This window comes from Capra hircus, chromosome 7, assembly GCF_001704415.2.
Source record: "Capra hircus breed San Clemente chromosome 7, ASM170441v1, whole genome shotgun sequence".
NCBI lineage: Eukaryota > Metazoa > Chordata > Mammalia > Artiodactyla > Bovidae > Capra > Capra hircus.
This window is the reverse complement of record NC_030814.1, coordinates 98,650,863-98,665,201: the sequence shown is the minus strand read 5'-3', so window position 1 is coordinate 98,665,201 and position 14,339 is coordinate 98,650,863. Positions and strand designations below refer to the sequence as shown.

Sequence of the window (14,339 nt, the reverse complement as noted above, 5' to 3'; positions counted from 1 at the left end):
GACAGCTAAACAGGAAAGAGTCTGCAGGTATTTATTTCATACACTGTTTTGTGTGTGGTAGGGAAGGTAAGAGATTCGATATAAGGTCTCATTTTCTCATCCAGTTGTGAGCATCTTAAATAGCAAGTCTTTTATACCAGGGGCTAAGATCCCTGCTAAGTAATTAGCACAGACTAAAATGTTTAAAATCCCGCAACTACAAAGCATTTGAAGTATCCAAGTGAACTTTGTTTAATTTCCTTTTTTCTTCTTAAGCCTAACAACAATCTTTTCCTCTTTTTTAAATTTTTTTTATCTTTTCCTCTTTTACAAAGATTTTTTTTTTTTAATTTTTGGCTGCTCTGGGTCTCCTTCGCTGCAGGTGGATTTTCTCTAGTTGCAGTGAGCAGAGGCTGCTATCGTTGATATTCTTTTCCAATGAGTCAGCTCTTCACATCAGATGGTCAATGTACTGAAGCTTCAGCTTCAGCATTAGTCCTTCCAATGAATATTCAAGGTTGATTTCCCATAGGATTGACTGGTTTGATCTCCTTGTTGTCCAAGGAACACTCAAGAATCTTCTCCAGCACCACAATTCGAAAATATCAATTCTCTGACACTCAACCTTCTTTATGGTGCAACTCTAGAGCTGTTGAATGTTTTCTGTTTCTTAATTTCTCACCTCAGTTTTACAGAGCAGAATCTGATTTCCCTCTGTGATCAATCATTACTGGGGTCAATATACGCAGACTTCCTACTCCCTTTTTAGACTTTCATTATCACCTTTTTTCAATTTTCACATAATAGATTCAAGATATATTTTCTCCACATTGGAGGACTTTGGATTGAATTATGTCCTTCATATTCAATTTTATTATGATAAAAAAAGACAATGCCCATGCACTAGTGTGCAGCTTTGTCCGTTATTTAGTAGATTTCATGAGATTTCATCCATAATTGAAGATATAAATAATGATCCATGTTTTTAATATTCACTTGAAAACATTTTCTTTAAGAACGTCAGTATTTTCATGTGGTCATCAATTTACTTTACATTTTAATGCTTTCAATAGGAATTGTCTTAGTTTATATTTTTCAAGATATATTTTCTGAAAACAAACTAATGGCGAGGGACTTCCTTGGTGGTCCAGTGGTTAAGACTTCACTTTCCACTGCAAGGGGTGCGGGTTCAATCCCTGTGTGGAGAGCTTAGATTCCACAGGCTTTGCAGCCAAAAACCCAAAACATTAAGCAGAAGGAATATTGTAATAAATTCAATAAATACTTTAAAATTCATCCACATCAAAAAAATCTTTACAAAATAAACTAATGACAGGATGGTATTGTAATATCACTGTTTACCATCTTAATAGCAATAAATTTTGAACATATGAATATTGAGTAAAATATGCAAAGATTCATCTGGGGCTCACAGAAAGATAAAGCTTTTCATGTTCCATGTTTTACCAAAAGACTGGAAACATTAAAGGACAGGCAAAGTGGAGCCAAGTGGCTCTGCTGATTTATCTCCATAAGTAAGTCAATACTTACTCTTTCAGGTAATATGGATTAAAAAATAAAACTTGACCCCTTTATTACACCACTCACAAAAGTCAACTCAGGCTAGATTAAATTTTTTTAATGTACCACCTGAAATGTAAAACTCCTGAAGAAAATACAGAGGTTAAGCTCTTTGATACTAGTTTTGGCAATGAATATTTGGATTTGACACCAAAAGCAAAGGCACCAGAACAAAAATAAAAAAGCAAGTGGCCCAGTGGTTAAGACTTTGCCTTCCAATGCAGGGGATTCAGGTTCAATCCCTGGTCAGGGAGCTAAGCTCCCACATGCCTCACAGCCAGAAGACCAGAACATAAAACAGAAATAATATTATAACAAATTCAATAAAGACTTTTAAAATGATGCACAGTAAAAAAAAAAAAAATCTTTAAGAAATAAACAAACAAGGAAGCTACCAGAAACTAAAAGCTTTTGCATAGGAAACCAAACAAACAAAGTGAAGTGAAAGTGAAGTCACTCAGTCGTGTCCGACTCTTTGCGACCCGTGGACTGTAGCCCACCAGGCTCCTCCATCCATGGGATTCTCCAGGAAAGAATACTGGAGTGGGTTGCCATTTCCTTCTCCAAAACAAACAAAAAAAGGACCTTAATTTGACAAATTCCTTCTTTTCTCCCAAATTCATGTTGACTGATTGTCTCACACTGAGAAGCTAAGAGGACACTATGTTTTCCTCTCCACCTCTTTTTAAAAATACATACTGGGACTTCCCTGGTAGTCCAGTGGTTAAGAATCCACCTTTCAATTCATGGGACACAGGTTCAGTTCTTGCTGGGAGAACCAAGATCCCACATGTAGTAGGGCAACTGGCTCCATGCTCCACAACCAGAGAAAGCCTATAGGCCATAATGCAGATCCAGTGCCGCCAAAATAAAATAAATAAGTAAATAAAAATATATATATTCATTTGAGTTGTTTAATGTGACAATTTAAATCATCCTTTGGTTTCATTTCTGCCATATATCAATGTTATAATTTCATTAGGTATATATATCAAATTGTCATGTTAATTTCCACTGGCTATGTAAAACAGATAATCAATGGAAAGTAACATGATAATTTGATATATAAACCTAATGAAATTACTACTGCTGCCAGAATAATGATCGTATCCATCCCTTCACATAATTACAATATTTTGTCATCAGTGTCCTCTTTCTAGCCCAACCATTCTCCTAAAAGCATTACCCTCAGTATCACTATAGAAAGAAGGCCTAATTCAGGTTCTAATTTGATAGAACCTGACCAAAAAGTTCACACACATTTTAAACATCTCAGTATTAGAGAAGAGCAAAGTCAGTTTTCAAGCCTACAATGAACTGTATTAGTTATTTTGGAATTTCATCACCACAGCACTTTGAAGTAAGAGCCAGGCATTTGGTCCAATCTACTCTTCTTGTTTGTTGACTCATACTGGAGCCCAAGTACAAGGTAGGTGACACAACTACAAGAAGGAGACGTTCTTCAGGTAAGTTTGCACAAGGCTTGCTTCACATCTCTGTTCCTCAGGCTGTAGATAAAGGGGTTCAACATTGGAGGGACCACCGTGTACATCAAAGAGGCTATTGCTGTCTCCTTGGAAGAGTGTGTAAGCGCAGAACTAATGTACACTCCAAAAGCTGTCCCATAAAATAAGGAAACCACAGAGAGATGAGATCCACAGGTGGAAAAGGCTCTATATTTCCCACCAGCTGAGGGCATTCTCAGAACAGAGGAGACAATTAGAGTGTAAGAGAAGATAATGCCAAGGAGAGGAACACCACCCAATATGCTAGTCACTAAATATACCAGGATGTTATTGATGAGGGTATCAGAACAGGCCAGCTTGATGACCTGATCCAATTCACAGAAGAAATGGGGGATTTCCAGCTCTGTGCAGAAGGACAGTCGTAATACCATCAGAGTGTGGAGCAGGGCGTCTGCACTGCTAATGACCAGGGAGAGTAGAATCAACAGGCCACAGAGGCAGGGGTTCATGATGACGACGTACCTCAGTGGGTGGCAGATGGCCACATAGCGGTCATAGGCCATTGCTGCAAGGAGAAAGTTTTCCAAGCCTGCGAATAACAAGACGAAACAAACCTGGGTGAGGCAGCCTGTGTAACTGATGGATTTGCTCCGTCTTTCAATGTTCACAAGCATCTTGGGGACTGTGGTGGTGCTGAAACAGAGGTCAGTGAAGGACAGGTTGGAGAGGAAGAAGTACATGGGGGTGTGCAGGTGGGAGTCAGAGCCGATGGCCAGCATGATGAGCAGGTTGCCAAGCACAGTGACCAGGTACATGGTCAGGAATAGACCGAAGAGGAGGGGCTGCTGTTCTGGATCTTCTGAGAGACCAAGGAGGAGAAATTCTGCTACACCTGTTTGGTTTTTGGTTTCCATGTTGCAGCTTAGTCTGATGAGGAAAAAAAAAAAAAAAAAAACATGTGAAAACAGAAACAGACTCATAGACCTAGAAATCGAATTTATGATTGCTGGGGGGAAGGAATAGTTAAGGACTTTGGGACTGACAGGTACACACTGCTCTATTTAAAGTGGATAACCAAGGACCTACTATAGCACAAGGAACTCTGCTCAATGTTATGTGGCAGCTTGGATGGGAGGGGAGTTTGGGGGAAAATGAATACATGTATATGTATGGCTGAGTATCTTCACTGTTCACCTGAAACTATCACAACATTGTTTGTTAATGAGCTATACTCCAATTTAAAATAGTTTTTTAAAAAAAAGAACAAATACATGTGATAGGACACTTAATTGATGTACAAGAACCCATTCTTTTAAAACACTGTAACATCTATATCGTAAATTGAACTGAAAATATTTTTCATCTTTTTCTTTACCTTCTGACCTTCTTTTAGGCTTGCTTTCTCAACCTCTTTTCTTTCTGTCCTCTGCACTCACTCTAAACTAATTTATTCTTTCCCACATTGTACCAACTACTAGAAATAAAGTGCAGAACAATGTATAGCTTATCCCTTGAGAATTCTCCAAAGCTTCCAGCCAGCAAGCAGGGAAAACAAAACCAAGCATAAGGAAAGGGGATGGAGGGATACACTGGGAGACTGGCACTGACATATCCACATTGCTGTTCAGTCGTAAGTCATGTCCAACTCTTTGTGACCCTATGGACCGTCCAGGCTTATCTGTTCATGAGGTTCTCCAGGCAAGAATACTGGAGTGGGCTGCTATTTCCTTCTCCAGGAATATACACATTACTATATATAAACTAGTATCTATTTTATAGATAGATAAATAATATCTATTTATACATAAAAATAGATAACTAATAAGGATCTGCTGTATAGCACAGGAAACTCTACTCAATGCTCTGTAATGACATATATGGGAAAAGAATCTTAAAAAAAATAGAATGGATAGGGACTCCCCTTGATGGTCCAGTGGTGAAGAATCCACCTCCCAATGCATGGGACACGGATTCAAACCCTTGTTGGGGAACTAAGATGTCACATGCCCCTGGATGACTAAGCCCCCAAGACAAAACTACTGAGCCCATGCCCCACAGTTACTGAGTCCTCGCACCGTGGAGCCCTCACCATGTAACTAAAGCCTGCATGCTGTAACTAAGGCCTGGTGCAGCCAAAAATAATAAGTAAATAAACATTTTTTAAAAGAGTGAATATATGTATAACTAATTTACTTTGCTGCACACCTCCTGAAACTAACACAACATTGTAAATCAACTATACCCCAATACAAATTTTAAAAATAAAATAGTGAAGTGAAAATCGCTCAGTCGTGTCCAGCTCTTTGCAATCCCTTGGACTATACAGTCCATGGCATTCTTCAGGTCAGGACACTGGAGTGGTTAGCCTTTCCCTTCTCCAGAAGATCTTCCCAACACAGGGATTGAACCCAGGTCTCCCACACTGCAGGCAGATTCTTTACAAGCTGAGCCACCCGGAAAGCCCCAAAATGAAATAACACACACACACAAACCATAAGCATACCAAACATGGGCTTTAGAGCAGAATTTTTCAAACTGTTTCTTGCATCAAAATCCACTGGAGTGCCTGTCCAAACCCATATTGCTGGCCCTACACTCAGAATATGAGTCTCAGAAGATTGGGCATGGGACCCAAAATTTGCCTTTCTAACAAATTCCCAAATGTTGTTGTTGCTGGATTAGGTTTTACTTTGAAGACCAATCTTCTGGAGCCCAGATCAATGTGGAACTAGAAAATCAACTCGTTCACGTGGTGGTGCAGACCCAGCGCATTTAATGGGGAAAACAATGGCCTGACTCATCTGTGTTCTCTCGGTGCTCTGGGAGTTCGTGTCCAAAACTCAGTTCAACCACTCGCTTCTCAATGGTCATCAAATTCTATCCTTTCTTCTCCCTTTCCATTTCTGCCTCATTGAATTCTTATCACAAAACTGCACTATAAGCATTGTAGCTCATAATGGCATTAACAGGTATCACTGAAGTAAATGTATTATTAGCTGCTCACACTACCACCAGCACAGTGTTCTAGTGCGAGGCATACTTTTCAGCACTTTTCTCCTCATGAATTCTTTCTGCAAATATGTTTGATAAAGAGCTTATATTAAAAAATTTAAAGCACTCTTACAACTCAATAATAAAAGACAAGTAACTCCAATTTTTAAAATGGACAAGATTCTTAATAGATGTTTCTCAAAAAAAGATACTTGAATGGTCAAAAAAAATCACATAAAAATGTGCTGAATATCATTAGTAATTAGGAAAATGCAAATGAAAGCTTCAGTGAGATGCCGCTACAACACCCACTAGATAGACTATAATAATAGTAAAGCAGACACTACTAAGTGGAGAAACTAGAGCTGCTGGGAATATAAAATAGTACAGCCATAAAAAATTTCTTAAAAACTTAACAACAAATACTATATGACTTAGCGGTCTCATGCTTAGGCATTTACCCAAGAGAAATGCAAACATGTGTTCCCATAGACATTTACATATACGAATGCTCATAACATCATTCACAGTAGTGAAAAGTGGAAGGAATCCAAGTGCCCATTATCCAAAGAATGGAGGGGAAAAAAGTATTTCCATACAATGGAATATCATTAACAATGGAATACCATGAAGAAATTAAAGGGGACAAATTGCTGATACATGTTATGAATGAACCAGAACATTTTATACTAAGTGAAAGAAGATAAAGACAAAAAACTACATATTATGTGATTCCATTTATATGAAATGTCTCCATAAGGCAAGTTTATAGAAACAGAAAGCAGAAACGTATTGGTCAAACTGTAAGGGTGGGAGTGAAGATTAACTGTGAAAGGGAATGAGGGAGCTTTTTCAAAGTGATGGAAACGTTCTAAAACTGGATTATGCTGATAATCACACAACTCTATAAATTTACTAAAATCATGGACTCATACACTTACAATGGGTGATGTTGTGCTATGTAAATTATCCTTCAATAAGGTTGGTCAGGGGACTTCCCAGGAGGCGCTAGTGACAAAGAATCCACCTGCCAGTGCAAGAGATGTGGGTTTGATCCGTAGGTCTGAAAGATCCCCTGGAATAGGAAATGGAAACCTGCTCCAGTATTCTTGCCTCAAAAGTTCCATGGACAGAGGAACCTGGTGGGCTACAGTCCATGGGGTCACAAAGAGTCTGGCATGACTGAGAGACTAAGCACAAAGTTGGTAAACATTTAAAAAACAAAAAGATACAAATCAATACCAAATATTGGCAAGGACGTACTATGGCAAATCTCATACACTGTCAATATGTCATTCTAACTAATTTTATTCTCTGTTGATCTATGAGTCAGGTTCTTTTAACATCCTCCTGTTAAGTGAAAGAAGATAAAGACAAAAAACTACATATTATGTGATTCCATTTATATGAAATGTCTCCATAAGGCAAGTTTATAGAAACAGAAAGCAGAAACGTATTGGTCAAACTGTAAGGGTGGGAGTGAAGATTAACTGTGAAAGGGAATGAGGGAGCTTTTTCAAAGTGATGAAAACGTTCTAAAACTGGATTATGCTGATAATCACACAACTCTATAAATTTACTAAATTTGTCTATGGCCCCATGGAAAGATAAAGATAAGGTAAGATGAAGGTACGAATGCAAAATACTTGGCACTCCAGCAAGAGCTGGTGAAATGACTCGCACTCAGATTTCCAGACTTTAGAATTGAACTGCTGCCACTAGGTGATGCAAACGTCGGGGAGTACAGATTTATGTATCAGAAAGGGTTGACCAAATTCCATCACTTGCCTTTGAAAATGTCCACCTAATAAATCCTTACCCTGATTTTGAAACTCTTCTAACATGTGACCACAAGGGGGGTATCTAGATGTGACAGCAACAGAAAAGAGTCCACACTCAGAACCTGAGATCAAGGTTAGAATATGATACTTGAGGATTTGCGAGTCTAGTGGTTAAGAATCCACCTGCCAATACAGGGGACTTGGGTATGATCCTGGTCTGGGAAGATCCCACATACTGCAGAGCGACTAAGCCTGCGCACAACTGCTGAGCCCATGCTCTATGTGCCCTGCAACAAGAGAAGCCAGCAACAATGAGAAGCCTGTGCACCGCAACAGAGAGTAGCCCCCACTTGTTGCAACTAGAGAAAGCCTGCGTTTAGCAACAAAGACCCAGTGTAGCCAAAAACAAATGAATATTTTTTAAAATAGAATATGCTACCTGAAAACATAAGCTATTATGTGAATGAGACTCTCTTTTCTCCCAAGAGTATTTAACACATAATATGATGAGACTACTTATATATTCCAAAAAAGAATTGGAGGAAATAGAAAGTGCATGACATTTTGAAAGTGAAGGGAAAATTAACTAAAAAGCAACAACCTGTTAGTGTGTTAAAGCACAATCCTGGGGTCAAGAAGATAAAATCTCCCAACACAAGTGCCCAGTCTGCTTGACAGAAGAATTGCTACAACAGTAGGGAGAGGGAGACAATTGTCAGTCTTAAAATGGAAAAAGCAAAGTGAGAAACCTACATCCAGATACCTGGAAACCTCGATAATCGTGGGACTTAAAATTGTAATCAGTAAAAATGGCTTATTATATTCTGCATGCATGAGTGCTAAGTTGCTTCTGTGGTGTCTGACTCTTTGTGACACTATCGACTATAACCTGCTAGGCTCCTCTGTCCTTGGGATTCTCCAGGCAAGAATACTGGAGTGGGTGGGTTGCCATGCTCTTCTCCAGGGAATCTTCCTGACTCAGGGATCGAATCTGCATCTCTTAATGTCTCCTGCATTGGCAGGTGGGTTCTTTACCACTAGTGCCACCTGGGAAGCCCCAGTATACCCTGAGAAAACCATTATTCAAAAAAAGACACATGTACCCCAATGTTTATTGCAGCACTATTTACAATAGCTAGGACATGGAAGCAACCTATATGACCATCAACAGATGAATGGATAAAGAAGTTGTAGTACATATATACAATGAAATACTACTCAGTCATGAAAAGGAATGAATTTGAGTCAGTTGTTGTGAGGTGGATGAACCTAGACCTTGTTATACAGAATGAAGTAAGTCAGAAAGAGAAAAACAAATGTTGTATATTAATGCACATGTATGGAGTCTAGAAAAATGGTATACACGAACCTATTTGAAGGACAGGAATAGAAACGAAGAGGTAGAGAAAAGACATGTTGACACAGTAGGGGAAAGGGAAGCGGGAAGAACTGGGAGAGTAGAGCTGACATGCATGCACTACAATGTGTAAGATAACGGGCTAGTGGGAGCCTGCTGTGTAGCACGGGGAGCTCAGCTTGGTGCTCTGTAATAACCTAGAGGATGGTATAGGATGGGTGTGGTGGGAGAGAGGGTCAAGAGGGAAGGATGGTCAGGAAGGAGGGGATTTATGTATGCATATAGCTGCTCAGATGGTAAAGAATTTGCCTGCAATGCAGGAGACCCTGGTTCAGTCCCTGGGTCGGGAAGATCCCCTGGAGATCTTAAATTAACAAGTTTAAGAGATGTCCATTATCTCCATTAATGGACAATTACTTGTAAATCTCCTTTTCCTTTTCTTTTTTGTTTTTCCTTCCAATGTAGCCCAGCCAGTGAGATCTGTCCCTTCGCTATGGGGCTTCCTTGGTGGTTCAGATGGGTTGAAAAGAGTCAGACACTACAGAGTGACCAACACTTTCACTTTCATGGAAATAATTGGGCTTCTTGGTGGCTCGAACAGTAAAGAATCTGCCTGCAGTGTGGGAGAACTGGGTTTGATCCCTGGATCGTGAAGATCCCCTGGAGTAGGAAACAGCAGGCTACTCCATTATTCTTGCCTGGAACATTCCACGGACAGAGGAGCCTGGCCGGTTAGAGCCCACATGGTCTCTAAGAGTCAGACACGACTGAACACACACACACATGGAAATAATTAAACTCAGCAATATGATTGATTCCATATTGCTTTTGTTGGGGGCACATCTGTCTCTGTTGTATAAAAACTGACAATATTAGGAAAAGAGATGTGGAAAATTAGTATGGCACTTCAGAACACCTTTCTTCTATGACTGTAAGTGCCCCATCTATGTCTATCTAGGTTAGGAAGCCTTGCCCACTTGCTCCCAAAAGAATCCTTTATGTATCAGGATCGACTCAAGAGCATTCCAATTTTCTGTGTTATGACAAGTTCCTAAGAATATAACCATTGGTTCACCTGAAACATGCAAAAGGTATTTGACTGTGTCCTGGGTGCATCAATGATTATGCCAAATATTCTGGTGAACCAACGTTTTAGAAAAAGTTTATGACAGGAATAGCTCCATTCTTGTTGTAACTAAACTCACTCTGAGTTTAATTGTTGTGTTTAGTCGCTAAGTCATTTCCAGCTCTGTGATTCTGGCCTGCCCGATTCCTCTGTCCATGGGATTTCCCAGGCAAGAATACTGGATTAGGTTGCCGTTTCCTTCTATAAGGAATTTTCCTGACCCAGGGATTGAACCCATGTCTCCTGAACTGGCAAGAAGATTCTTTATCACTGAGCCACCTGGAAAACCTCAAATAGCTCGTTAGGATACCAATATTTGGAACTGATTGGCCCTCGGTAAACTCTGCTTCAACAATGACAAAATATGTGTTCTTAACATGAAATTATAAAAGCTAGCAACTGTAACAGCATCATTGAAGATTTTGACTCAATCACTCCTGAGTTTAATTATGTCTCTGGCACTTGCTCCGTAAACGAGGAAATATTTTCAACTGTGGGAAAAGCCCCAATCCCACTTGGACAATAAGAACCATCATGAAACCTTACAGGAATGCAAGAAGGCTGAGCAGACAAATATCCCAAGTACAGTGTTTTATATACAAGACACTCTTAATATTACTTATTGTGATTTGTTTCTGCAATGGACACAAGTGGCACCGCTGGGCATAGTTTATTATAGAAGAAAAGTAATTGAAAGAGTAAGACAAAGGAAGGAGAAAGGAAGAATATCTTTAGCATGATAACTGTAATTTTCAGGGAAAAATGGATATGCTGAAACTCCTGTTGGGTATCTTGCTTAGATAGAGAAACAGGAATTCTCCAGGCAAGAATCCTGGAGTAGGTTGCCATTTCCTACTCCAGGGAATCTTCTTGACCAAGGGATCAAACCCACATCTCCAAATTGCAGGCAGACCCTTTACCATCTGAGCCACCAGGGAAACCCCAGAGAAACAGGAGGAGCGCACAATTCAAATGACATCAGTGATTAATGCTCCTTTCTCATGGACACAAGATAAAACATGTCACAATTAAAGTGAATAAATCAGACTTCGATGTATCAACCCAGATAAAAAGTTCAGAGAAAGAATTTGCCCCCAAAGACATCTATATCACAATACAGTTTAAAAGCTTTAAAATAACAAAATATTAAAAGTTCAATTCTTATTATGAAACATTGCGAGCATAAAAAAGTACAGATAACAAAGTCCACCCACTAAGGACCACTAAATTAAAATATATTGCCATAATTTACAGTAGATATTTTAAAGAATTAGTATTTTTTTCATATTCTCAATTACTTTTCATTCCCAAAGGGAACCATGATAATGAACTCGGTGCTCACTATTCTCCTCTGATTTTGATACAATGACTAAGTACTTATAAATTATATTCTTGTTTCACATTTAATCTTTACACATTGTACATGGAATTTTGCATTTTAAAATAATGTTTAATGTCTTGGTACAGCTTTTTCTGTTCATTAACTATCTTACCTAGTTCCTATGTCTTATTACATCACTATTTATTTATCCCTTTTCCTACAGTGGGGCACTATCATTATTGCCTTTCACACCCAAATACACACACGTAATGTGTAAAACAACTTTAAATAACACATGGAGAACAACCAGATTCAAGATTCCAGATGCCTCTGGGGAGAAGGAAATGGCAACCCACTCCAGTGTTCTTGCCTGGAGAATCCCAGAGATGGGGGAGCCTGGTGGGCTGCCGTCTATGGGGTCGCACAGAGTCGGACACGACTGAAGTGACTTAGCTTAGATTAGCTAGGGATGAAAGTGAACTTAAAAGATAGATTCTATTTATTCACATTTTTGTTAATTTAATAAAAGAACTCTGGGGCTTCCCTGGTGGCTCAGTGGTAAAGAATCTTCCTGCCAATGCAGAGGGCGGGAGACATGAGTTCAATCACTGGTCCAGGAAGATCCCCCATGCCATGGAGGAACTAAGCCTGTGCACCACAGCTATCTAGCCTGTGCTCTAGAGCCAGGAACCAGAACTGTTAAAGCCTGTGCACCCTAAAGCCCATTCTCTACAAGAGAAGCCACTGCAATGAGAAGTCCAAGCCCCGCAACTAGAGAGTAGCCCCTGCTTGCCACAGCCAGAGAAAAGCCCATGAAGCAACAAAGACCCAGCACAGCCCAAAATAAAATAAATAAATCTAAGAACTCTGATGACAAAACAAACAGTTTTACTAATTCTGGAAGCACGGATAGATGCTTATTTATCCTACGGTGCTCTGCACTTTAAGATATTTTATACATTACTAAAGAGAAACCAGTAGACTGGGATCTGCTTCATTGTCCACCTCTTCTTTGTTAGATTATTCATCATCATGAAATATTTTCAATACTAATTTTTCTTCTATAAAGTGGTATCATAAGCCAGCAATGAGAAGGAAAGCAGAAGCTGGGTGCACCCCTCTGCCCCTTGACAAAGTAATAAAGGGCATGTAAGAGAAGCTTAGAACCTTCTTCAGGTTGAGCAAGCAGATTAATCTTGAGGATGGAAAAAGTCCCTGGACTTTGGGATCAGAGTAGATCAGCAGAGTGAGAGACAGTCATGCATAAGTGCAAAGGTACAGGGAAATAGACCAGAGAAATTGATGGACCGTTAGCAGCCCCTCCCAGGTAACCCAGCTCTGCTCATCTTCTGCAGGAACTCACCTCATAGCTGCCCCCAGATCAACTGCTAAACAAACACCTGTCCCTATTTGCAGAACAGGAAACAGAGGACTCAAAAGCGCATGGTCCCAACACTAAGTGATGACATTCAGTTCTTCCCTGGATGTGAAGGAGGAAAAATGGAAGCTCTGGGTTCATTCAAGTAGCACAGAAAGACAGCGAAGCACCGGGCTCCTGGGCAGAAGTGATGGCCCCTGTGACCAGTGTCAGGTGTGTTTCACATGACCTGGGAGGGTTTTTGAGTGGGGTGGTCAAAGGCAGACTTATTTGCAGTCTCTCTGTCTCTTGGGGGTTCAATATCCAAAGCGCCTCATTAGTCAAACTCTTTTACTCCCATGTGATCTCAGGGCAGTTCAGATTCTTGAGCAGCAAGGCTCAGAAGTGAAAAACTTTTTGCTGTGAATAATTCTTTACAGTGACCTTCTCCCTGCACCTTTCTTGGCTCACATTAATTTCAAGTACCCTACACACCTCAACAGATTTTTTAATTGTTATTGTATTATAGTTCTTTTTTTAAAATCTATATTTAGAGGCACCGCTTTACCACTCTCCTAACTAACACTACATTTAAGATCAAAAATGTAGTTTCCGTGTACAGGTAGATATATATTACCTGTACATGTGGTACTATGGTGAATGTACCCTACAAATGCAAACACTAAGGGATAATTTTATGTATGGCCTATTTAACATTGATTCTGTTTGTGTATACACTATTAAGGAAATAGTAAAGGTCAGTTTTCATTCCAATCACAAAGAAAGGAAATACCAAAGACTGCTCAAACTACCGCACAATTGCAGTCATCTCACACGCTAGTAAAAGAAAGCTCAAAATTCTCCAAGCCAGGCTTCAACAGTACATGAACCATGAACTTCCAGATATTCAAGCTGGTTTTAGAAAAGGCAGAGGAACCAGAGATCAATTGCCAACATCCACTGGATCATGGAAAAAGCAAGAGAGTTCCAGAAAAACATCTATTTCTGCTTTCTTGACTATCCCAAAGCCTTTGACTGTGTGGATCACAATAAACTGTGCAAATTTCTGAAAGAGATGGGAATATCAGACCACCTGATCTGCCTCTTAAGAAACCTGTACGCAGGTCAGGAAGCAACAGTTAGAACTGCACATGGAACAACAGACTGGTTCCAAATGGGAAAAGGAGTACGTCAAGGCTGTATATTGTCACCCTGCTTATTTAACTTCTATGCAGAGTACATCATGAGAAATGCTGGGCTGGAGGAAGCACAAGCTGGAATCAAGATTGCCAGAAGAAATATCAATAACCTCAGATATGCAGATGACACCATCCTTATGGCAGAAAGTGAAGAGGAACTAAAGAGCCTCTTGATGAAAGT

General features: G+C 39.7%; 1 protein-coding gene across 1 annotated transcript; it reads right to left on the bottom strand.

Moving 5' to 3' along the window:
- LOC102173730 (olfactory receptor 7G2-like) lies at window positions 3,023-3,940 on the bottom strand. The gene has a single exon (XM_013965069.2). It carries the CDS (start codon window positions 3,938-3,940, stop codon window positions 3,023-3,025), a length of 918 nt encoding a protein of 305 aa, XP_013820523.2.